At 18.4% G+C, this 22,919-nt stretch overlaps 11 protein-coding genes across 11 annotated transcripts; 6 read left to right on the forward strand and 5 right to left on the reverse strand.

The window, feature by feature from the left end:
* Positions 1-109: 109 nt before the first annotated feature.
* Positions 110-727, reverse strand: PRELSG_0207100 (conserved Plasmodium protein, unknown function; the record flags this gene model as incomplete). The annotated part of the gene is made up of 1 exon (XM_028679854.1): positions 110-727. The coding sequence occupies one exon, from the start codon at positions 725-727 to the stop codon at positions 110-112; it is 618 nt and encodes a 205-aa protein (XP_028535532.1).
* A 490-nt stretch (positions 728-1,217) lies between these two features.
* PRELSG_0207150 (conserved Plasmodium protein, unknown function) lies at positions 1,218-2,249 on the reverse strand (the record flags this gene model as incomplete). Its single annotated transcript, XM_028679855.1, has 6 exons — positions 1,218-1,284; positions 1,376-1,511; positions 1,621-1,648; positions 1,791-1,873; positions 1,972-2,143; positions 2,235-2,249. 6 exons carry the CDS (start codon positions 2,247-2,249, stop codon positions 1,218-1,220), a joined length of 501 nt encoding a protein of 166 aa, XP_028535533.1.
* A 165-nt stretch (positions 2,250-2,414) lies between these two features.
* Positions 2,415-5,496, reverse strand: PRELSG_0207250 (phosphatidate cytidylyltransferase, putative; the record flags this gene model as incomplete). The annotated part of the gene is made up of 13 exons (XM_028679856.1): positions 2,415-2,489; positions 2,604-2,666; positions 2,760-2,821; positions 2,922-2,988; positions 3,074-3,218; positions 3,297-3,356; positions 3,425-3,546; positions 3,715-3,917; positions 4,019-4,169; positions 4,256-4,394; positions 4,563-4,668; positions 4,774-4,899; positions 5,088-5,496. The coding sequence occupies 13 exons, from the start codon at positions 5,494-5,496 to the stop codon at positions 2,415-2,417; spliced, it is 1,728 nt and encodes a 575-aa protein (XP_028535534.1).
* A 658-nt stretch (positions 5,497-6,154) lies between these two features.
* PRELSG_0207300 (phenylalanine--tRNA ligase alpha subunit, putative) lies at positions 6,155-7,795 on the reverse strand (the record flags this gene model as incomplete). Its single annotated transcript, XM_028679857.1, has 1 exon — positions 6,155-7,795. The coding sequence occupies one exon, from the start codon at positions 7,793-7,795 to the stop codon at positions 6,155-6,157; it is 1,641 nt and encodes a 546-aa protein (XP_028535535.1).
* Positions 7,796-8,562: 767 nt separating this feature from the next.
* Positions 8,563-9,346, forward strand: PRELSG_0207400 (conserved protein, unknown function; the record flags this gene model as incomplete). Its single annotated transcript, XM_028679858.1, has 2 exons — positions 8,563-8,716; positions 8,934-9,346. 2 exons carry the CDS (start codon positions 8,563-8,565, stop codon positions 9,344-9,346), a joined length of 567 nt encoding a protein of 188 aa, XP_028535536.1.
* Positions 9,347-9,738: 392 nt separating this feature from the next.
* Positions 9,739-10,357, forward strand: PRELSG_0207500 (cold-shock protein, putative; the record flags this gene model as incomplete). The annotated part of the gene is made up of 3 exons (XM_028679860.1): positions 9,739-9,880; positions 9,990-10,043; positions 10,128-10,357. The coding sequence occupies 3 exons, from the start codon at positions 9,739-9,741 to the stop codon at positions 10,355-10,357; spliced, it is 426 nt and encodes a 141-aa protein (XP_028535537.1).
* A 483-nt stretch (positions 10,358-10,840) lies between these two features.
* PRELSG_0207600 (N-acetyltransferase, putative) lies at positions 10,841-11,388 on the forward strand (the record flags this gene model as incomplete). Its single annotated transcript, XM_028679861.1, has 2 exons — positions 10,841-11,015; positions 11,096-11,388. The coding sequence occupies 2 exons, from the start codon at positions 10,841-10,843 to the stop codon at positions 11,386-11,388; spliced, it is 468 nt and encodes a 155-aa protein (XP_028535538.1).
* An 863-nt stretch (positions 11,389-12,251) lies between these two features.
* Positions 12,252-13,012, forward strand: PRELSG_0207700 (tubulin-specific chaperone a, putative; the record flags this gene model as incomplete). The annotated part of the gene is made up of 2 exons (XM_028679862.1): positions 12,252-12,380; positions 12,644-13,012. The coding sequence occupies 2 exons, from the start codon at positions 12,252-12,254 to the stop codon at positions 13,010-13,012; spliced, it is 498 nt and encodes a 165-aa protein (XP_028535539.1).
* A 1,301-nt stretch (positions 13,013-14,313) lies between these two features.
* PRELSG_0207800 (fatty acid elongation protein, GNS1/SUR4 family, putative) lies at positions 14,314-15,467 on the forward strand (the record flags this gene model as incomplete). Its single annotated transcript, XM_028679863.1, has 2 exons — positions 14,314-14,450; positions 14,642-15,467. The coding sequence occupies 2 exons, from the start codon at positions 14,314-14,316 to the stop codon at positions 15,465-15,467; spliced, it is 963 nt and encodes a 320-aa protein (XP_028535540.1).
* A 1,716-nt stretch (positions 15,468-17,183) lies between these two features.
* PRELSG_0207900 (mRNA cleavage factor-like protein, putative) lies at positions 17,184-17,879 on the forward strand (the record flags this gene model as incomplete). Its single annotated transcript, XM_028679864.1, has 1 exon — positions 17,184-17,879. One exon carries the CDS (start codon positions 17,184-17,186, stop codon positions 17,877-17,879), a length of 696 nt encoding a protein of 231 aa, XP_028535541.1.
* A 900-nt stretch (positions 17,880-18,779) lies between these two features.
* On the reverse strand, positions 18,780-21,877 carry CCp5 (LCCL domain-containing protein, putative; the record flags this gene model as incomplete). The annotated part of the gene is made up of 2 exons (XM_028679865.1): positions 18,780-21,538; positions 21,664-21,877. 2 exons carry the CDS (start codon positions 21,875-21,877, stop codon positions 18,780-18,782), a joined length of 2,973 nt encoding a protein of 990 aa, XP_028535542.1.
* Positions 21,878-22,919: the final 1,042 nt, after the last annotated feature.

Here is a 22,919-nt window from a genome sequence, read left to right on the forward strand (position 1 = left end):
TAAATATAATACTCATTTCTTTATATATTATATCATTATTTCAATTTTCATTTATATATAAAAATACATTTAAGATTTTATGGCTTTTTTAGAAAAAAAAAAAAAATAGCTAGCATTGAATTTTTGTTGAATAAGTTTTTTTTATAGGACCGTTTTTATATGAATTATTTTTTGGTATTTTATTTATTTGTTCTTCCAATAAAGTAGTTTGATTTAATAAAACTTTTATGTTTTTTTGTCTTGCCAATTCTTCATTCATATATTGTAAATTTTTTTCAAAATTTTTTTTCATAATATTTATTTGGGATTTAAAAGCATCTAATTTTGCTTGTTCATATTCTTTTTCTACATTTTCTGTTGAATAAACATGAACTTCTTCAGTTGGTGGAGATCTCCTTAATTGAGTATCATACAATGCTCTCCATATTGTTTCTTCTTCTACTGGTCCTTTTGATTTTACTTGAAGAAAACTTGATGATGAATTATTATTATTATTTTCTTTTTTTAATTCGTTAAACATTTTTTGAGTATTTTCAAAATTTACATAAAAATTATTTTGTGCGATTATTGTTTCTTTATATATTTGTATCAAATTATAAGCAAGTCTTTTTTCTGAAATTGGCAAATTTCCCATGTCGAAAATTTCTTCACTTGACGAAAAGGAAATAAATACAAAAAAAAAAAAAAAAATACTTAGAAGAAACAAATTACAATTAAAGAATTTCATTTTTTGCATTATATATATATATATATAAATGTACATATTTTTTATCTATGTCATTAATTTTTTTTTGCATATTTTAAATATCAATGTGTAGTTTAAATAGGTTTTCTTAAATAGTCAAATTTCATATTATAAAATAAGACAATATATATAAAACAATTAAAATAAAAAATACTGTAAAAAAAAAAAAAAAAAACTTTGTAATATAGAAAAAAAAAAAAAAATAGAAAATAACAGAAAAAAAAAATAATATCATTATATTATAATTTCTTGTTTTAAGATATCTTATTGTGTATATACATTATAACATACGTCAAAAAAAGAATAGAAGAGATATACATTAAAAATAAAAATTTAAAGAAATAAAAAAAAAAATATGAATAAAAACAATAAATAATGAAAATATTAAAAATAGAAATAATAAGTAATTGTATTATATACAAATAAAAATTATAGAATTTTGTGTTCATTCTTATAGTTATCCTTTTTTTTTTCATTCTTTTAAAAAAACGTTTGCAGGTAGTGTTCCTAGAAATTTTGAACGCTTATAGTCGCTAAATCTAAAGAAATAATTAGAATAAGGAAAGAAAAAAATTTTACATTTTTTTTCTTTTTCTTTTATTATTATAATTTTTTTTTTTTTTTGTCAACCTTCCAGTAGCTAAATTCCCAAAAAAAGAGCCTAAATATATTCCAGCTATTGAAAAAAAAGGTAAAATTATAATTTTACTTTTTGCATCGTAATATTTAAAGTGTTTAAAACTATATAAAGGAAGTAATAGAGAACCTTTAAAAAAAAAAAAAAATATATTTGTAAAAATGATTTATGGATTTTCTACTTTTTGTAATATATATGAAGTTATTTATGTAAAAATATGTATTTCTCTGTAGCATACCCATTAAAGAAAACATCTTGCACTTAACCTATTATTTAAGTATAAACGAAGAAAAAAAAGAATTAATCTTTATTTATAAAAAAATAATATTTATAGTCTTTAATTAGAGAATTTTATAATATATATATATATATATTTATTTATTTATTTATTTTCTTTTTAATTGTTACTTGTTTTTCTACATCTTTTTGTCTAGTGTTTAAAATATTTAATACGTTTACCGTATTCATATTTTTATTATCTAATCCATTATCTAAAAAAGTTAAAAAAACAACAAAAGTTATTAAAAGGAGACAAAATAAAATATAAGTAAACTAATACAAATGAATTTTTTTTTTTATTATTTCATACCTGAGTATACATTTGAAAGAATTTTAATAATATCATGGCTATTTAATTTATTACAATTACTTCCAATTGTAAAAAAAGAACAATGAATAAAAAGTTTTTTTAAAAAATTAATTTTTTTCCTTTTATTATTTTTAGAGTATTTATACTCAAGTATTGTAATATCTGATGGTGCCTGTGCAAAAAAAAAAAAAAAAATTTTCTCATAATCCATTTTAACTATTTTTTATATATTTCTTTGAATTGGGAAATTTAAACATTTTTACTTTAATGTAGGGCATCTTAACATAAAAAAAAAAATCTATATAATGAGAATATATATATTTATTAAAAGATTATTACTTAATAGTAAAAAATAATTTTATTTTATTTTAATTTTTTTTGTTTGGACAAAAATTTTTATAAAGAAAAATCAATTTTTTTATTATAAAAATTTCAATTTTTATTTAATTCTCAAAACTCAAGTAAACACTAAAAGTAAACATAGGTAACAATAAATTATCTATATCATTAAGGTATGCCTTATAAAAAAAAAAATATATATATATATAAATGTAAATTATGTAATAAGAAATAGATTAACAAAATTTTTATTTAATTTCATTATATTTTATTTTATTTATTTTTTTTTTTACTTCAAACAAGGCACCGAATATAGATATGATAAAAAAAACATTTAAATTTAATAAATATTTGTTCTAAAAGTAAAAATAAAAGTAATATTTTACATTTATGTATATATTCTCAAACATTTTTAAATGCAAATAAAAAATTTTCATATTAATATTTACTTCAAAAAAATATTCGAAAATGATTAACGAGAAAAAAGTACTGAAGAAAAAAAACAGAAAACCTAAAAATGAAATGAATAGAAATAATAAATTAAAATAAGTGATTATATATTTTTAAATTATAAAAATAAATAAATTTAAATATTAAAGAATTTATTAAACCAGCATAAGATTTATTGTTTGTATTCTTTATTTTTGGTTTTGGGTATAGTAATCCCCCTATTGCAGCCTTTAAAAAAAAAAAAAAATTAAAAAATAATAACAAACATATAATTTATAAGAAAAAAAGAATATTAAATTTTTTTTTTTTTAACAAATGAGTCTCCTATGCATAATGTGTTTAATCCAATGCTATATAAAATTAAATTACTTTCTCTAAAATTATAAGTTATTTGATTTTTTTTGTGAACATAATTTTTGTCATTAAATATTGCATCTATGATTATTGGTATATATACACTGAAAATTAAAAATATATATAAGACATACTAAAGAAATTTTCTAACAATTCTTATTCATTATTTGAAAGAAGCTTACCCAGACAAAAGATAAATATGAGTAAGAACTAATCCTTTTTTGTCTCTTTCATCTATATATCTAATAAAACACATGATAATTAAAAGTAAAAAAAAAAAAAAAAAAAGATTTATGTAATCTTATTAAACCTGGTAATGATTTTTTTTATTATATTAGATAAAGGAAATAGATCTTCAGAAATTTTTCTTATAATTTCAATTAAAATAAATAATAAAAATACAAAAGAAAGAGATATTATTAATAATTCAATCTAAATGATAAAGTAAAAAAAAAAATATATATATATATATATATATATATATATATATATATACAATAAAATAATGTCGTAATAAAAAAGAATGAGTATATATAGATATGATTTTACAGTAGTTTCTTTTATGTATTATATGAATATATTTATTTTTGTTATTTTTACTTTTTTGGTTATAAATGATAAATAGACATTTATAAAAAGAAGAAAATGATAATGTTTTCTAATATAAGGGAGATTTTTATTTTTTTTTGATAAGTTGTAAATATAAATTAAATATAGTATAGTTATAATAAGCCATAATAAAATTAGGAGATAATTATTTTTTTTTCTTATTATATTTATTATAACATAAAATACTTTTTCATCTACGAAAAAAAAAAAAAAAAAGAGTAAAAATACATAATAAATTTTTTTTTATCCTTTATAGTTTTTTTATTTTGGATAAAAAATTCTAAATTTATATTACTTTTTTTATCTACAGAATCATATTTATTTGAAAAAAGATTCAATATATTATATGAAAAGAATAATGATGATAATATAAAAAGTTTTCCTTTTTTTATTTTTTTTTGTAAACAATATATACAACATATTCCATATATAACCAAACTGATAATCTAATAAGAAGAAATAATATGCAAGTTTTATAATTATTAATATAAAAAAAAATAATAAAATAATATATTTATTTTCTTTTTATTACAATTTTACTAAAAAATATAAATAAAATGTTTGGAATTATTTTATTATTTAAATAATAAAAAAGATGACTATAAAAAGAACAATCAAGAATTAAAGTTCCAATAGCACTTAGTAGTAACCCTTCTAAGAATGAAAATACTCTAAAAAAAAAAAAAATTAGACAAAAACATTTTGATAATAATTAAGTTAAAAATTTTTAAGTAAATAGTAGAAATTTCTATATCAATAATTTTTTTAATGTTTTTTTTAAACAATTCTCAAAAATGGAACTAGATTATTAATTTTTTTTATAAAAGAATAGTATTAACCTATTTGTTAAGAGAAAGGATGCCATCAACAATAGATGGTAGAACGTAAAATTCAGAACGAAAAAAAGGAATATAATTATTAATTTTTCATTAATTTTAACTAAGTCTAAAGAAAAAAAATAAAAAAAAATAATATTGATATATTATAAATTTAATATAAATTAATATATATATGTATATAAAATAAGATTATTTTATTTATAAATATTACTTAAAATTACAAAGAAAAAAGATGAGTTATATGCAATATAAGTTAGGATATTAATTTTAACATATCTTAGGAAAATACTTGAAAGTACAAACTTATTTACATATATTATAGATAATATCGCAACTTCTATAAAAAAATAAAAAAAATACAATTAGTTATATTGATACCTTTTTATAGAGATATTATTATTCACATTAAGAATATTTTCAACAGTTTTCAAAATATATATATATAAAGCTTTTTTTTTTTTTTAAAGAGAAATAAAAAAAAAATTATAAAAATAAAAATAAAATAAAAATTCTTTAGGTATAGACCAGAAGTCAAGATTTTGTATTTAAGAATCAAAAGTGTTGAAAAAAATGGGAAGAAAAAAAAAGGGAAGATGTTATTTAAATATGTGTAATAAAATAATTGAAAAATACTAATAGCACCCTTTTGATATAAATTAATAAAATTATGACTGTTTTTTTTAGATAAATTGGTGAGCTTTTCATATTTATAAAATGATCCTATGGTTAGATAATAGTTGAAAGTGCCTTTGAATTTTCTTTTTTTTTTATTCTTTCTATTGTAATATACATAAAAAGAAATAAGTAAGTTGCACAGGAGAGTTAAAAATATCCATATATATGTAAAATGACAAAAAATAAAAACTTTTTTTTTTAATTCTGTAAATATTATTAATGATATTAATAGAACATTGATTACTCCTAAATCTTCCATAAAAAACTGATATACTTTATTTGACATTTTAACAGATAAAATAATATTTTAAATTATTTTCTAGGTAGTTTCTTTTTTCACTACAATTTTTAATGTACTTTTTCAAATTGTTAAGTATTTTTTTTTTTCTTTTTTATATATTCAAAATTAAGAAAACAAAAAAAAAAAAAAATAATAAATTTCTTTTTTTTGTTTTAATATACTAAATTTCATAAAAATAATTATTTATACAAATGCATCTATATTATATATATATTTAAAATAATATTTACGTATATATATTTTAAGTGTATAAGAAAATCAGCTTATGTTAAGAAGAAATTTTAATTTTCCTTTTTATTTTTTTGTTTTATTTTATTTATTATTATTTTATTTTATAATTTTTTTGTGTTTATTTTTATTAAAATATTTTACATATAAAAAGTTAATCTTTTTAAAAAATATACTATAGTTTACTAACATAAAATTATTGTGCAAATAATTTATTTTTTATACCAAGTAATAAGAAGTTATATTTAAAGAATAAAATGTGCACAAAAAAAAAAAAAAATATAGCGAAAAAATTCAAAAAAAAATAAAATATTGATATGCACATAAATATATATAGGACAAAAATTAAAATGTATAATTTTTTATATATTAAAAAAAAAGAAAAGAATTACACAATACTTTTATAACCAAAAAGATCTCTAATATTTTTAATATTATATTTAATCATTGTAGGTCTTTCTAAGCTTAACCCCCAGGCAATAACAGATACATCTTTTGGAAACCCCATAGACCTTAACATTTCAGGTCTAAAAATTCCACTATTTCCAACTTCTAGCCATTTTTTACTTTGCTCATGATATCCATAAATTTCCATTGATGGTTCTGTATAAGGATTAAATGTTGGTTTAAATTTTAATTTATGTATTCCTATATTTTTATAAAATGCTGATAATGTTCCTATTAAGTGCCCAAGTCCTAAATTTTTATCAATTATAAGTCCTTCTATTTGGTGAAATTCAGCTAAGTGAGTACTATCAAGATTTTCATTTCTAAATACTTTATCAATACTAAAATATTTTTTTGGTATAATATTCCCATTTTTTTTGTATTCTTTTGCTAAATTAAACAAAGCACGACATGAATTAGCCGTTGTATGTGTTCGCAAAACATTTTTTTTACTCTCATCTAACTTCCAATTATAATTCCATCCAAAACTTCCATAATCTCCATGTGTGTGTACTCTTTTTATATTTTCAATATATTGAGAATCTATAAAATCGTCTTGACAAGTTTCTGGTTTTTTTATAAAAAAAGTATCTTGTAAATCTCTACTAGGATGCTGTTGTGGAATATATAAAGCATCAAAACACCAAAAAGAAGATTCTACATATTTATTAGTTTCCATTTCTTCAAATCCTAAAGAAATAAAAATTTCTTTAAAGATTCTCATTTGTTTTGTTAAAAGATGCAAATTTCCTTTATTTATTTTCTTTCCGCTTGAGAAGAAATTATATTTTTTTATGTCATATTTTTTATATTCTTCATTCTTTAACAAAGCATAATTTAAATCAGTTATTTGCTTTTTTATATCTTTTCTAAAATTGCTAGTTTTTATAACATAACTATAAGAGTTTTTTTTAACTTCTAATAATTTTCTTTTTTTTAAATCTTGAATTAAGTTATTTAAATTATCTACATTTTTTTTTTTTAATTCTTCAAAAAGAGTATTTTCATCATTTCCATTTTTATTTATGATTTCTAAGTAGCTTTGTGTCTTATCCTCAATTTTATTTATATCAAAACTTGAACTTAAGTTTTTTTCACTTTTGTTTAGTTCTATCATTTTATTTTTTAAGTTGATGTTTAATCCTATTTCACCTTTTTTCCCAAACGTTTTTTTTAAATCTTCCATTGTACACTTTTTTTTTTCTAATACAAATCTTAACACAATAAATTCTGGTGATCCTTCCTTTAAATATTGAGCTCCCTCTTCTGTTAATTGATAAGTGTTAAAATTTTTAATATTGTTAATAATATAATATAGCGTTTCCAGCTTTTTAATCATACCAATTACTTTATTATGATCCATTTCATACTTTTTACTTATGTTTAACGATGTAGTATATTCATTTAATAAAACATCAATTCCTTTGTCTTTTTTTAAGTTATCATAATATTCATTTTGTTCTTTTTTTTCATTTTTTTCATTTTTTTCTTTTTCTTTACATAATTTAAATTCTTCGTCTAATATATGAAGAAAGTTACACAGTTCTTCATTTTTCTTTTCTTCGGATATATTGGTATTCATTCTAAATAACTATAGATAAGAGTATATATTTCTATAGAAATATTTTTTTCTTTTTTTCTTTGAATTATGAAAAAAAAATAAAACAAATATAGAATATAAAATTAAATGAACATGAATAAACGAATCAAATTTTCTTTTTTTTTTTTCTTTTTTTTTAATCCAAACACGTATTAATATTACTTATTCTTAAGTACGCGTAGAAAAGCTAACAAAAAAGAAAATTATCTTTTTTTTTAAAACAGGTTTGTAAATTTGTATATTTTTTTTTTTTTTCTGTGTACCCTTTATATTTTTAGATTATTAGCCTTAATTGTATTTTAATATATTTAAATAATATCCTTTTCTTTTTTTTTCTCAATATTTCATAGTTTTTTTGCATTAAGTGCATTTTTATTTTTTTAGAATATCAATATTTTTATTTTTTTTTTTAATCTATATGCTTACATTTTTGTTTTTTTTAATTTAAAACTCTCATAATTTATACAAAAAAAAAAAAAAAAAATAAATAAAAATAAAAAAAAATAAAAATAAAAATAAAAAAAAATAAAATAAAAAAAAAAATTAAATAAATATAAAAATAAGATGAAATAAATCACAATATAGTTAATAAAAAAAAAAAATAGAAAACTAATACTAATATGCTGAAAATATTTTAAGAGCTTCAATATTATAAATATTGAAGAGCTGAAGATGAAAAATTAAAAAAAGAATAAATATATATATATATATATATAAAATTTGAGTAATTGTACAATTATATTTTAGAAATGGAGCAAGATCAATCAAAAATTAAAAAAAGAATTAAAATTAAAAAAAGTCAAAAGCCTTTGGTTGTAAGTAATAGGAAGCCTTTCAATGTTTCTGAAAAAAAAAAAAATTCTAAACCTCTAGTAAGAGATCCTAGATTTTCTGAATTCTCAGGTAAAAGAAAAATAAAGAAATTTTTTTTTATATGCATATGCAACTAAAATTTTGAATAAATGTAAAAGTAGCTAAATATATAGTATATAAAATTAAATAAAAAAAAAAAAATGTCTTTTAAGAAAGATATTGAACAATTAAGAACTCATATCAATGTTATGAAGTTTATTTTTAGCAATACTATAAATAGAATATATTTTATACAATTTTTTTAAAGGTACATTTAATCCAAATTTTTTTAAAAAGGCTTATAAATTTTTGTATGACTCTAGAGAGGAAGAAAAGAAATTAATAGAAAAAAAGTTAAAAAGTAAAAATCTGAAAGAAGAAGAAAAAATAGAATTAAAAAAAAAATATAATAATTATAAGAGTGCTGATGTATTATTAAATAAAAAGGAGGAAGAAAGGAAGCTAAAATCCCAGCTGATAAAGGAAGAAAAACAAAATATTTTAACAAAAAATAAAAAGCCATTTTATTATAGTGATAGGAAAATAAAAAAAATGGTCGAAGAAAAGTTTTTAAATAATAAGAGTATAAAAAAAGTTATTAAAAAAGAAAAAAGAGTTTTACAAAAAGAAAAAAAAAAAAATATGATACCAGAAAGGAGATATTTTGAAAATAGAGATTAAAAAAGTATTCCTTATACATCTATAATTTTAATTTTATTTCCTTTTCAAATGCATTATTTTTTTATATTTTTGTTAATATTTAAATTTACTTTTTTTTTTAAACAATTTATTTGCTTAAATATGTTTCATTGAATAAAGCAGTATTTTTATTTATATATATTTTTTTCATAATTATTTACACTCATTTTGTATTTGTATATATAAAATTCTTAATTTAAATTTTTTTTGAATTATAAATATATATATATATTTTTTAAACAAATTAACATTTATCATATTTGAAACACTTTTTTATAAATAATACATAAATGAATTTTTTTTTTTTCTAATTATATTGTTATAAAAATAAGCACAAAATGTTAAGTTTTTAAAAGGAAATTTTTCTCAAAAAAATGTTTAATAGGAAACTGAATTATCCTTTTTTAAACTGTTTTAAAAAAATTTTTTTTTCTGAATTAATAAATAAAGAGAAGAATGATAAAATAACAGGAAATGTAGTAAAATTTGATAAAAGGAAAGGATATGGTTTTATAAGTAATTAATATATGTGCGCATATATATATGCTTATTATAAATAAAATAATCATATTAAATGTGAAATTCCTTATTAAAATATATATTTTATTTAATTTTTTTTGTATAGAGCCTAATGATGGAGGACCAGATATTTTTGTTCATTACTCTGATATTTGTTACAGTAATTCTGATTACACATCCTTTATTTTAATATAAACAACTAAAATCCGAAAAAAACAAAAAAGAAATTTTAAATAATTTATAGGTAGAAGTTTTGCAATAACTAATGATGAAAAAAAAAAATTAGCATGGACTTCGAACATGGATTTGAGGAATAGCAAAATTGATTTTAATTTTGAAAATGATAACAAAAAAAAGCAAGAAATTAAAAAAGAGTTTAAATACTTAATACCAGGTGAAAAAGTAAAATTTTCCGTTATATATGACGAAAAAAGTCATTCTAGTAAAGCAATAAATGTTGAGTATCTTGATTAAAATTTCTTAGGAAAAACATTCTTTAAAGAGAATGTGCTTCTATATTTTATATTTTTATTAAATTTTTATTATTAATATTTTTATATCTGAGCAAAAAATTTTTTCATTTTGAAATATTCAAAATCATTTTATTGAAACCTTTAAGAATAAATAATATGTTACATTTTTTTTTCTTTTAATTATTTACATGAGCTTTAAAAATTTATAAAGGTTTAATAAAAAAAATATAAAAAAAAAATTAATTTTTATAATATTATTAAAAAAAAATATTGTATGCTTAGATTTATTATTTTCTTTTTTTTTTTTATTTAAAGAAAAGCAAAAAAAAAAAAAAAAAAAAGATAATTAAATGAATAATATAATTTTCAATTTCAATTGTAAGACTTGTTTCTTTTCTTTTTTGTTTTATGTATTTTTTTAAATATTAAAAAGGGTCTTAAAAGCCTCAAATACATGTATTAACAAATACAAAAAAAAAAAAAAATGGCTAGTTATCAGTATTTTAGTTATATAGATTTATATAAAATTAACAATGTGAATTTAGATCCTTTTACTGAAGTATTTAATGATAAATTTTATTTAAGATATATTTACAAATGGCCTCATATGAACATTATTAGCAGAGATATAGATGATCATATAAATGGGTATATAATAGGTACATAGGTTTAAAAAAAATTTAAAATGATATAATATGCATAATTTTAAAAAAATTTACATTATTTCCAATATTTTAAGGTAAAGAAGAAGGTTATGATGAGGAATATCATGGTCATGTAACAGCTTTATCAATTGAAGAGGATAGTAGAAGAACAGGAAAAGGCATTGATTTAATGAATGAATTTGAAAAAATATCTAAAATAATTCATAAGGGTTATTTTGTTGATTTATTTGTTCGTATTTCTAATGACCCAGCTATAAATATGTATAAGAAATTGGGTTACATAATTAATGAAGAAATTACTAATTATTATTGTGGTAATGAAAGTGCTCTAGATATGAGGAAATACTTAAATTTAGAAAAAACGTAATGTAGGTAGTAATATATAAGTTATGAAAAAGTTAAAATTTTGATTTATAAATAATAGTATCTAAAAAAAACGCAATTTACTATTATTATTATGCCAAAAAAAAAAAAAAAAAAAACCTTAAAATAAAATAAAATAAAATAAAATTCAAATATATTTCTTACTAATTTTTTTTTATATTTATTTTTATTATTTTTTGTGCATATTATTTTAAAAACTATACTTTGGTCTAACACGCACCTTTAAATAAATTATATTTTGAATATGAGAATTCATTTTTAAGCATAAAAAAAAAAAAAAGAAAAAAAGTGAAAATCTTATATAGGATAAACTTTTACCTTTGCAATTTTTTAAGAAAAAGTCAATTTAATTATTGAGAGATTAAAAAATAAAGTACATGCTCATAGGTTTTTAAAATAAAAAAAAGAGTAAAATATGCATGAATATTTATTTAGAAATAAAAATGTCAGGATACTCTTTTTTTAAAAGACATTTAATAGTATTATATCAAAGCAAAAATTTTTAAAAAGAATAGTAGGTAATATCTCATTTATTGACATTTAATTTATTCTTAAAAAAAAAATATATACATATATTTGCTACTTTTTTATATTAAATCCTTTTTTTTTAATTTTATTTATTTGAAATGCAATAAAAAGCTTCCCAACAAAAATATATTTTTTTATATAAATTTAAAAAAAAAAAAAAAATAGAATAAAATTAGTAATGAGTATTTAATTAATAAGGATACTAATTTGCATACTTGAAATAAAATATAAATTAAATATTTTTTTTTTTTAATTTTGTTGAAAAATAAAAATATATTTTCTATTTTTTAAAAAATATAATTAAATATAAATAACAAAATGGAAAACATATTATCTCATTTTAAAAATTTGAAAATAAACCATGGTGCCGTTAAAAGGCTTTTAAAAGAGTTAATGTATTATGAAAAGGAGGAAGAAGATTTAAAAAGTAAAGTGAATAAACTCAAGGTAACATATTTTCTTTATATAACATAAATTATATTAATAAACAAAATATCCCTTTTTTTTAAATGACTTTAATATAATTAAAATAAATATACATATATATATATAAATGCTTAAAATATTATTAAATATCAATATTTGTAAAATTAAACATAAATAAATAACAAATGTGTACTTGTTTTTTGTTCATTATTTAAATACATGTATATGTACAATTAGTTATTTAATAAATATATATCTTTCCTTTTTCTTTCCATCTTTAATAGGATGAAAAGAAAAGTGAAGGTGAGATAAAACGAGCAGAAGAAATTTTACAAGAAACGATAAGAGTATTACCACATATAAATAACTCTTTACAAAAAAGTTTAAAGAAATTATGCGATATAATTTATGAAAATTTTGAAGGCATTTTAGAAATTAATGATAAAAAAATTGAATTTTCTAATAAATATTCTGAAGAAGAATTAAAACAGATTTTTGCTACACAGTATGAAGAATTCTGTAAAGAAATAAATAATATTAATCAAACTTTAGAAAACATATTTCTTCATATTAAAGATGCTACATTACCTTCTTGTAATCGAATAATTAATAATCCTGTATTATTACCAAAAGAAGAATATGTAGACATATAGAAAATTTTCCTTTTGCTTAAACCATATAGGCACAAATTTTTATTTATCTAAAATTTTATTTCCATTAACTTTTATTTTTTTTAATATTTCCTTTTACGTATATTTTCACTTTTCTAAACCTTGACTTATATTAATTTTTATTTTTTCATGTTTTTAATAATATGCATATGTTTTCTAAACATTTTACATTATTATAAATTCTTTTTAATTATTTTTATTTATTTATTTTATTTTATTTATTTTTTTTTGGTGTTTTATTTAAAATAAGTGTTTCCTTAATAAAAGAAAAAATTTACTATATCTCATAAAATAATACATAAATTATCTGATATTTTTATTTCTTTTTAATTTAAATGAGAAATATTTATAAAAGTTTTTTAAAAAAAAAAGATTAACAGAAAGTGTAATATAATAAGAATAATAATTATATCAAAATTTGAGTAAAACTAATTACTATATAAAATTAATAAAAATTATAAAAAAGGAGTCAATAAAAATGGACACTAGAACAAATTAAATGCATCTCTTCAAGTTTTGTACTCATGAAAGTATTGAAATATAAATATTTTTATGAATATAAAAATACTTTTTATAGAAAATATGATTATTAAAAATATTTAGTTTTTTATTTAATTTAATGAGTATATATTTTTTTAGTAATGAGATATAAATTCATTTATTTAAAAATGGGAAAAGCTTTTTTAATGTTATTTCAACAAAAAGAGCATAATAAAATCATTATTAAATAAATTTTCATAAAAAATTTTGAATTTATGCATTATTAGTGCATTTAGAATAATAAAAAATTATATTTCTTGTAATAAATATAACTATAAATCTCTAGTATCCTCGAATTATGTAAGTTTCCTCATTTAAAAACAATTTTTTTTTCTTGTTTTTATATTTATTTGTATATTTATATATAAATATATATATTTTTAAATATATATATTTTTAAACATACATATTCTTAAATATATATATATATATATATATATATATATATATATATAATGATTTTTTTTAATAAAGATTCGAATTTAAATGTATAATTAATTAAACTGTTTTATTATGATTAATATTATATATATATATATATATTTTTTTTATTCATATTTGCATTTGAATTAATAAATTTAAAAAATAACTCATTATTTTGTTTAAAATTAAAATTAGTTAAAATATTATTTGCAAGGAAATATAAAGAAAAATAGAATACAAAATAAAAATTTTGAAAAAAAATAAAAATTTGAATAAAAAAATAAAAAAATAAACAAAATTCAATAAAAAGGGATAGAAAGATGATTGAAAAAATAATAACTAAAGTAAATGATGAATCATATTTTAGAATATTAGGTAATATTCGGGACTACCCTAAGAAAGCTGTTTTTAATATAGAGGAAATTATTCCTTTTTATAAATATTTATGTTTTCAGTGGTTCGAAAAAAATTATATCATAAATAATTCTTATCATATATTTCTTGTATATATTTATATATGTATGTGTACTTATTTTTTTAAGCATTAATATGTCTATTTTACTAAAAACATCTTTTTTTAGTATTTTATCTTGGATATTTACTTAAAACATTTTTTTTTTATTTATTTTTATTCTTACATTTTATTAGGGAAAAGGATTTTACTCCTTTTAGATTTATTGAGTTGGTACACAATAAATATTACGTCTGCCCAATTGTTGTGATAATTTATTTATTATTTTGTAAATATGGAAATAATCTCATGCAAAATAGAAAACCATTTAATATAAAAAAGATAATAATAATATGGAACTTTTTATTATCATGTTTTAATATGTTTGTAATAATGAGATTATTACCTGTATTGATTTATATAATTTACCATTATTCATTAACTGGATTATTAATAATACCCCCAATTTATATGTATGCATTTGGCCCTGTTGGATTATGGATATGCTTATTTATATTGTCTAAATATTTTGAATTAATTGATACATGCTTTTTAATTTTAAGAAAAAAAGAAGTAACATTATTACACTGGTTTCATCATTCTACAGTTTTGTTATATACATGGGATACATATTATGTTGAATTACCAGCTGGAGTTGTTTTTATTTTTATTAATGCATTTGTTCATACTATAATGTATTTTTATTACTTTTTAGCTACTTTATATAATAAGCCATTAAAATGGAGTGTTGTTGTTACTTTTATTCAAATTTTTCAAATGATTTTAGGTATTTTGTTAACCATATATTGCTTATACATAACTTATATTTACAAATATAATACTAATTGGGAAATCGATTTTATTCACAAATTGAAAAATAACTTTTCGTTTGACAATGGCCATTATATCTCAAGAAAAAATTTATTCTTTGCGTGCCTTATGTATTTGTCTTATTTATATTTATTTGCAAAATATTTTATTAATAGATATGTTGTTAAATTTATAAAAAAAAAGAAAGAATAAAATTAAAATTTTTTTTTTTTTAAGAAATTAAATTTCATAGAAAAAATAATGAATAATTATGAATTCAACAATTTTATTTCAAATTTTATTTTTATCAATTTTTGGATGCTACATGTTTATTTCTAAGTATTTCATATTTACTCCTTTGTTTCTTTTTTATGTATATTTTTACCATTTAATTTTAATAATTTATTAATTTTTTTCAGTATTTTTTATTTTTTTAAATTATATTTATGTAAATAATATTTGTTATTTTTTATTTAATTTTTTTTTTTTTTTTATATTTAAAATGGGTTGCACAAAGGGAATTTATATAGACATAATATAATTCATAATTTGGAAATAATTTCGCATTATTTTATTTATTTTTTTTTTTTTTTCATACAAGTCATTTTAGAATATATATATATATATATTGTTCATGTATATATATATGCTCCTTTTTCTTATTATTTAAAATAAAGAAAAAAATTCTTTTTATTTTTATTCTTTTTTAATAGCATTTAATCAAATAATTATTTAATATTCCTATTTAAATTTTGATGATTCAAAAATTAGTTGCTTTAAACAACTTATATACATATCATTGCTTAAAGATACATTTATATATATTTATAAAAGTAGCAAAAGTATCTGTTGAATACTAATAGCTGCAAAAGAACAAAAAAAAAAAAATAAAATATGGAATTTAAAAAAATAAAATTACTTTTTAAAAAAATTTACATTTCACTTTTAAATTCAAAACTAAAAAATTCTTCAGTAATATAAAAAAAAAAAAGTTTATGTTTAATTTTAATAAGTTTCCAAATTTATAAAATAATTATTTACACTTTAAAATTTATTTTCATGATGATTAAATATTTTAAAAAAATTTCTTATTAAAAAAAAAAAAAAATATACTTACGTATATATATGATTAAGCTTTAGGATTATGTCATTATATAATATTAAAAGGGAACAAAAAAAAAAAAAAAAAAAAAAAGTGTTTACTAAAATGGAATATTTAATTAATTCGAGAATATATATATATTTTTCCCCCTTTTAATAATCAAACAGTTATTTTAATAATTTAAGGAAAAATTATTTTAAAAATAACGAACAAATAAAAATAAAAAAAAAAAACTAATAATTTTATTTATACTCTAATAAATAATTACTACAAAGAAATGATATGTTCTCATTAAAATAATTTCATATTAATCATGATTACTTTGATTTCAAATAGCAAAAATTATAAATATAAAAGATAAATGACTGCTATGTATATTATATATATAGAAAAAGTGTTTAAGAAAAAGAAAATTACAAGTAACAATAAAAATAATAATAGTTATAAATATTAAGTTATATACATAATAATATTAAAAAGATATAAAATTTAGTCAATAAAATAATATAATAACAAATATATAAAAGTCAAAAAAATATAAATGTGATATTTATAAAAAAAAGGAAAAATGATAAAGTAGGAATAAGTTTAACGAGTAATAACAAATTATTTATTTTAATTTTTTTTTTTAATTATTATAATATTACTGTTTTTATATATTTCTTCTAATTACATTTATTGCATTTTACTTTATTTTGTAAAATATTAAAATTTAAAAGTTAAAAATTGAATTATATATGGTATTAAACAGATAAAATATAACTAAGTGTTCAATAATTTTTTTTTTTTTCTTTTTTAATAAACAAAATTTTTTAAAATTAAAAGATATGGTAACTCAATCAAATAGTTCTACGATAAATGCTACAAACGTTAATATATGTAACAGAGAAAATAAATCTGAGTGGTTATTATATCCTCAATCTAATTACGAATTCAATATTGATGAAAAACTAAAAAATAAATTTATTTTGGATAATGAAAAATGCAAGAAACGTATAAATTCTTATAATAAAAATGGAATAAGAAATTCTGTATTAGCAATAATATTATGTCATAGATATGAATACCCACACTTATTATTATTACAACATTTAGAAAGTCAGAAATATTATTTATTAAATGGAAAGTATAAGACATGGGAAAAGCCAAAGGAAGTATTAAAAAAAAAATTACAGAAATATATTAACAAAATTAAAGATATACATTTTATATCAAATCAAATAAATGTGGAAAAAGAAGAAACAGTTGAAATTGGAGAATTCTTAGGAGAATGGTGGAAAACACAATTTAATTCAGTCTATTTACCTTACTTACCAGCTCATGTAACTAGACCTAAAGAATATGTTCGTTTATATCAAGTAACATTATCATCAAAATGTATTTTTCATTTGCCACCTGGTTTTACATTAAAAGCTTTACCTTTATTTGATTTGAACAATTGTGGTATAGCTATTAATGGATTATCAAGTATACTTTCAAGATTTAAGTTACATTGTATGGTACAAGAAGAATCCGAAAATTAAAATTCATTCAAATAAAAAAAAAAAAAAAAACGCATAAGTTTATTATTATTTTTTTTTTTTTTATATATAACACAAGCATTTTTTTTTTTTAATTGTCTTTTTTTTTTTTTATTCTCCTTTTATTTTTTTTATTTTATCATTTATCCTTTTAAATTTTTTATTATATTTTAATATGAATATTTTAAATATAATTTTTTTTTAAGTTTTATTTAACAATGTTATTTTATTTTAACAATTTTTTTAACTATTTAATTATTAATAATTTGTGATTCCATTTTTGATACAAAAAAAATGTCTCTAATATAATTTATAATATTCACTTAACTGTGTTGAAATTATTAATAAAAGTAACAAAAAAAAGGGACAAATATGAAAGAATATAAATTATGGCTAAATAAAAATTCAAACAAAAATAATTAATTTACTTTAAAATGTGTAACATATTCTATGCTTAGAAAAAAAAAAAAAAAAAACCTAATGTTTTATTATTATTATTATATAAAAAATATAGTATCTTTTTTTTTTAATTTAATAAAAATAAAATTAGGTAATTATTAATTAAATAATAAAAAAAATTTCTTAAAAAAATACTTTAAGAATAGTTCATTAGTTAATGTAAAAAGGTAAAAATAAATAGTTGAATAAAAAAAAGAAGAAATAAAAAAAAATTATTTATAAATTCTAATGAAAATATAAAAAAAAGAAAGTATTTTTACTTTTAACATTTTTATTTCATATTTAGTACTAATAAATCTTAAATCATAGGAATACAAATTATATATATATATTTATGAATTATTTTTTATAGTAATTTAAAAATATATTTGTGTAATTATGTAAATTAATATATTTTATTGAGTGACATAATTTTTAGTTTTTTGTCTTTTTATATTTACATAATTATATTTTTAAGATTTGAATAGCCATTATAGTAGTTTTAGCATGTGTGCATTCGTTTTCACTTTCTAAACATGTTGATGTAAATATGAGGGATCGATTAGTTATCTGTACATTTTTAACAGCAACAAAATATTCATTTTTTTGTAATTCAACATTTTTTATTAAGGGTAATCCATTTACCTCAATAAAGGCATTTTGCTTATCACTGGAAGATATATTGCCAATTAAAACTTGAATTGTATATGTCCCATTTTCATGAGTTCTAAATTTCCAAAAATTTGTCTGACATTCTAAATCAGTTATACAATGTTCGCTAGCTGATGCAGGTGGAAAGTTGATTCCTCCTGAATATAAACCATTTGAATAAATATTTTTTTGTGTTAAAGGTTCTAAAAAGCTGATTGGCCTATTCCAGCCATATGCAAAAGTGTCATAGTCTTTAAATACTTCCCCTGAATCTATTAGAAATTTATTTGGTAAATTTAAATCATTATTTCTTTTAAAGACAATAGAATAACTATTAGGAGAGGAAGAATATAACTGATTAAAATTTTGTGTAAATGCAGGAGAAACAGTGAATGATAAATTAGAATTTTTATTTTGGTTCAAAGATAAAACATTATTTTGCAAATTTCCGACATAGTTTTCTTGTTTATCATTTATCATTACTAAGAATTTGCAATTTTTATCATTTTTCTTGTTACAAACACCTGCATGAACAGCAGTTTTACATAAAGATGAATCAATAGAATATATATCTGAACCGTAAACCTCACCGGCTAATTGTTCTATACAATGATAATCACAAGTGGCTAAGAATTTATCTCCATTAATTAAAGGTAGAACATCCGGTATATTATTTAACGTATTATTGCAATCAATAATATCAATAGTTGCATGATGGGACATATAATCATTATCAGTTATATTACAAGAGTTTCCAATAAGTTCAAATGATCCACCTGTTTCATCATAGTTTACAAACATGTCCCTAATTTCTATTTTAACTGAAGTAGTAATAATTGGATGCTCCAGTTTGAATGTATTATGATCTATGTTAGAAGTATGCAAAATTGGTATAATTAATTCTGTATCATCAAAAAGTAAAGATATTTCTGATGGCCATGTTAAAATATTATCTCTTGGTTTAAAACGAAATTTATTAATTTGTACAGGCCTATTAAAAAATACTTTTATATATTCACCAATAGATGTATTTAATGATCTCCAAGTGCTATATTTTTTATCCATATGCAAATTGCTCAATCCCGCTAAACAATTGAATTCATCAGTTAAGGAAGACGATTCTATGCATTCTTTAAAAACTTTGTTCTCTGGGGATGATAAAACTTCTTCCTCACCATTACATATAGTTGGTAAAATCTTTCTTTGTTGAGCAAATATTAAAAAAGGAATATTTTGTAACACATAAAATTTCAAGTCTGCCCTATTTTTTAAAGGAATAAATTTTATTTTAAATTTTTTTTTTTCTTTTGTTATATTGTGAGTGATTTCTAAAATATCTTCTGTATCAAATGCTTTCCATAGAGAATCTTTATGAGGGCTAAGAGGTAAAACTTCATTTACCGGTGCAGCAATAAATAAATTGGAACCAGTGTTAACTGACAAAGAAAAATTGGTAAATTGAGGATTTTGTTCAGTTCGTAAGAGATGTAAACCAATGTATTTGGATGGAATGCTTGTAATTAACCAATCAGCATCATTTTTAAATACATTTTCTTCTATATCAATTAAGCCTATTTCAAATAAGTCTGCATTTAATGAAGAAAATCTTATTGGAGGGATAACATTCTCACTAAAAAAGTAATGACTTTGAATAACTTGTTCATCTATTGCACTAGATTTCCATAATAATTTAAAAGAAGCTGATTCTCCATTTTTATATTTTAAATGGGAAGAATGAGATACTTCTAAAACAAATTTATGTTTTTCACCACCTATTAACTCAATAGGTTTCGAATTTTTTTTAATTATTTCACTTTTTTCATCATTTGTTGTTGAATATTTTATTGATCTTTTAGGAAAAGAATTTTCTTCTTCTACTTCTTCAAAGCCGTACAATAATACATCTTTATTGTTTAAAAGTAGTCTAAAAGAACAATCAGTTTCAATTATAAAAATATATGTTCCATTGTGTGGTGCTAATAAAAATCCTTCATATCGAATAGAATATTTATAAGGAGAAAGACTCTCTACTGGGCCTCTATTACTATAAAAAAAATTAACATCTTTCTCAATTTTTGTTTCAGTTGGTGATCCTTCAAAAAAAGGGTTATTAAAATAGGATACTTTTAATCCATCACTATGAGGCTCATCTTCATAACCTGGAGAATTTTCACAATTCTCCTCTGCTTGTTTAGCATTTTCACTCTCATTTTTAATATCTATTTGTAAATTATCAATAATATTTTTAGTGGAATCTATATCATTAGAATTATTTTCTATTTTTGATAAGGAATCTTCACTTTTAGTAAGCCATTCATTAATTTTTTCAATTCTAGAATTTATTAGTTCATGTTTTTTACCGCAAACAGAATCAAATTTTTGTAGCATGCTATAGATTCTACTATTTAAAACTTGTAATCTATCCTTTAACCTATCTGCTTCTAATGATTTCTCTTCAAAAACTTTTTTTACATGCATTCTTAGTTTGTCATAATTTATTGCATTAGCACAATAATCCCAGTCACGAGATCCCTTACCTAATAATTGAACCTCTACATAACACCATTCCTTGCCTAAAAGTTCATAAGATATATATATATATATATAATTTTAGAAAAATGCTATATGTGTATTTGTAATGTTTTAATTTAATCGATTATTCTATTCTAAGAACATCAATAAATGTGTTCATACAAACCACTAGTTCCATCAGGAGAGGTTGCGTTCGTACAGTCTGTATAGGTTTGATCATCATGAAGAAAAGCAGAAGCACAAAGTCTTCCATCCAATGTTTTTCTGTGTTGTTGTCTAAATTCAGTTATTTTTTCAAGTGATGATGCTGGATCTTTTGAGAAAATAAAAATGCTTTTAATCAAATATAAAAAAAAAAAAATAATTGTTATTTTTGTCATTCTCAATCATTAAATAATGCTACAAAACAAAAAAAAAAATAAATAATTCTGTTGTATTATCTATTTTTTTTTTTTTTATTTAGATTATTTATATTATATTATTGCTACTGTTCTTTTTTTTTACATTATTGCAGGTATTAAAAACTATGTATAATTAAAAAGTTAATTTAAAATCTAAAACGTTATTATAAAAAAAAATATTTTTAAAATCATTTGTGAGTGATATATGATATTTTCATAAAAATATGTGGATAGCGAAACAACCAATTAATACATAAAAAAAAGAAAAAGAAAAAGAAAGAATATACTCTTAATAAAAAATATGTTAATACTGAACAGTCTTCTAAAGGAATTATAATTTTTTTTTTTTTGTCTCGTGCTTTATTCTTTTATTTGTGATAGGACAACTGTAGGTACACATTATAACAAAAAAAAAAAAAAAAAATGGAAATTAAACTTCATTAAAATTATTAAAAGTTAATTAAAATATATTAAATTATTTTATATTATTTTATATTATATCTATACATATACGGTAGAGAAATAATTTGTAACAGAAACATATTTTTATTTCATTTATTTTTTTTTTATATGTTCAAGGTTTTAGAAATGTTCGTGAATATTAAATATGAAAAAAAGAATACTTAATAATTTAGGTATAATAATAGGAAAATGCACTTAATTATAAAAATTTATCTATAGTAAATATAAAAAATCATAAGAAAAGATAAAAAAAAGTATTGTTTAAAAAAATATTTTTTTAATTTAGATATATTCTTTAAAAGCAACAAAATATTATTCCAAACTTTTGTTTCTATAGATATTTTAAAATTACTTGTACACTTTAAAAAAATAAAAAAAAAACTGTTGAATAAATTTTATAAAAAATAAAAAAAATATTATTAAAAATATTATTAATTTAAATAAAGTTCAAGAAAAGATACTTATAAAAATAAGAGTATCAATTTTTTTTTTAAATAAAAAAGAAGCAATAAATTAATGCATTAAAATATAACATAAAATTAAATAAATTATATAATAC

The sequence above is a fragment of the Plasmodium relictum genome (genome assembly GCF_900005765.1).
Source record: "Plasmodium relictum strain SGS1 genome assembly, chromosome: 2".
NCBI classification, from domain to species: domain Eukaryota; phylum Apicomplexa; class Aconoidasida; order Haemosporida; family Plasmodiidae; genus Plasmodium; species Plasmodium relictum.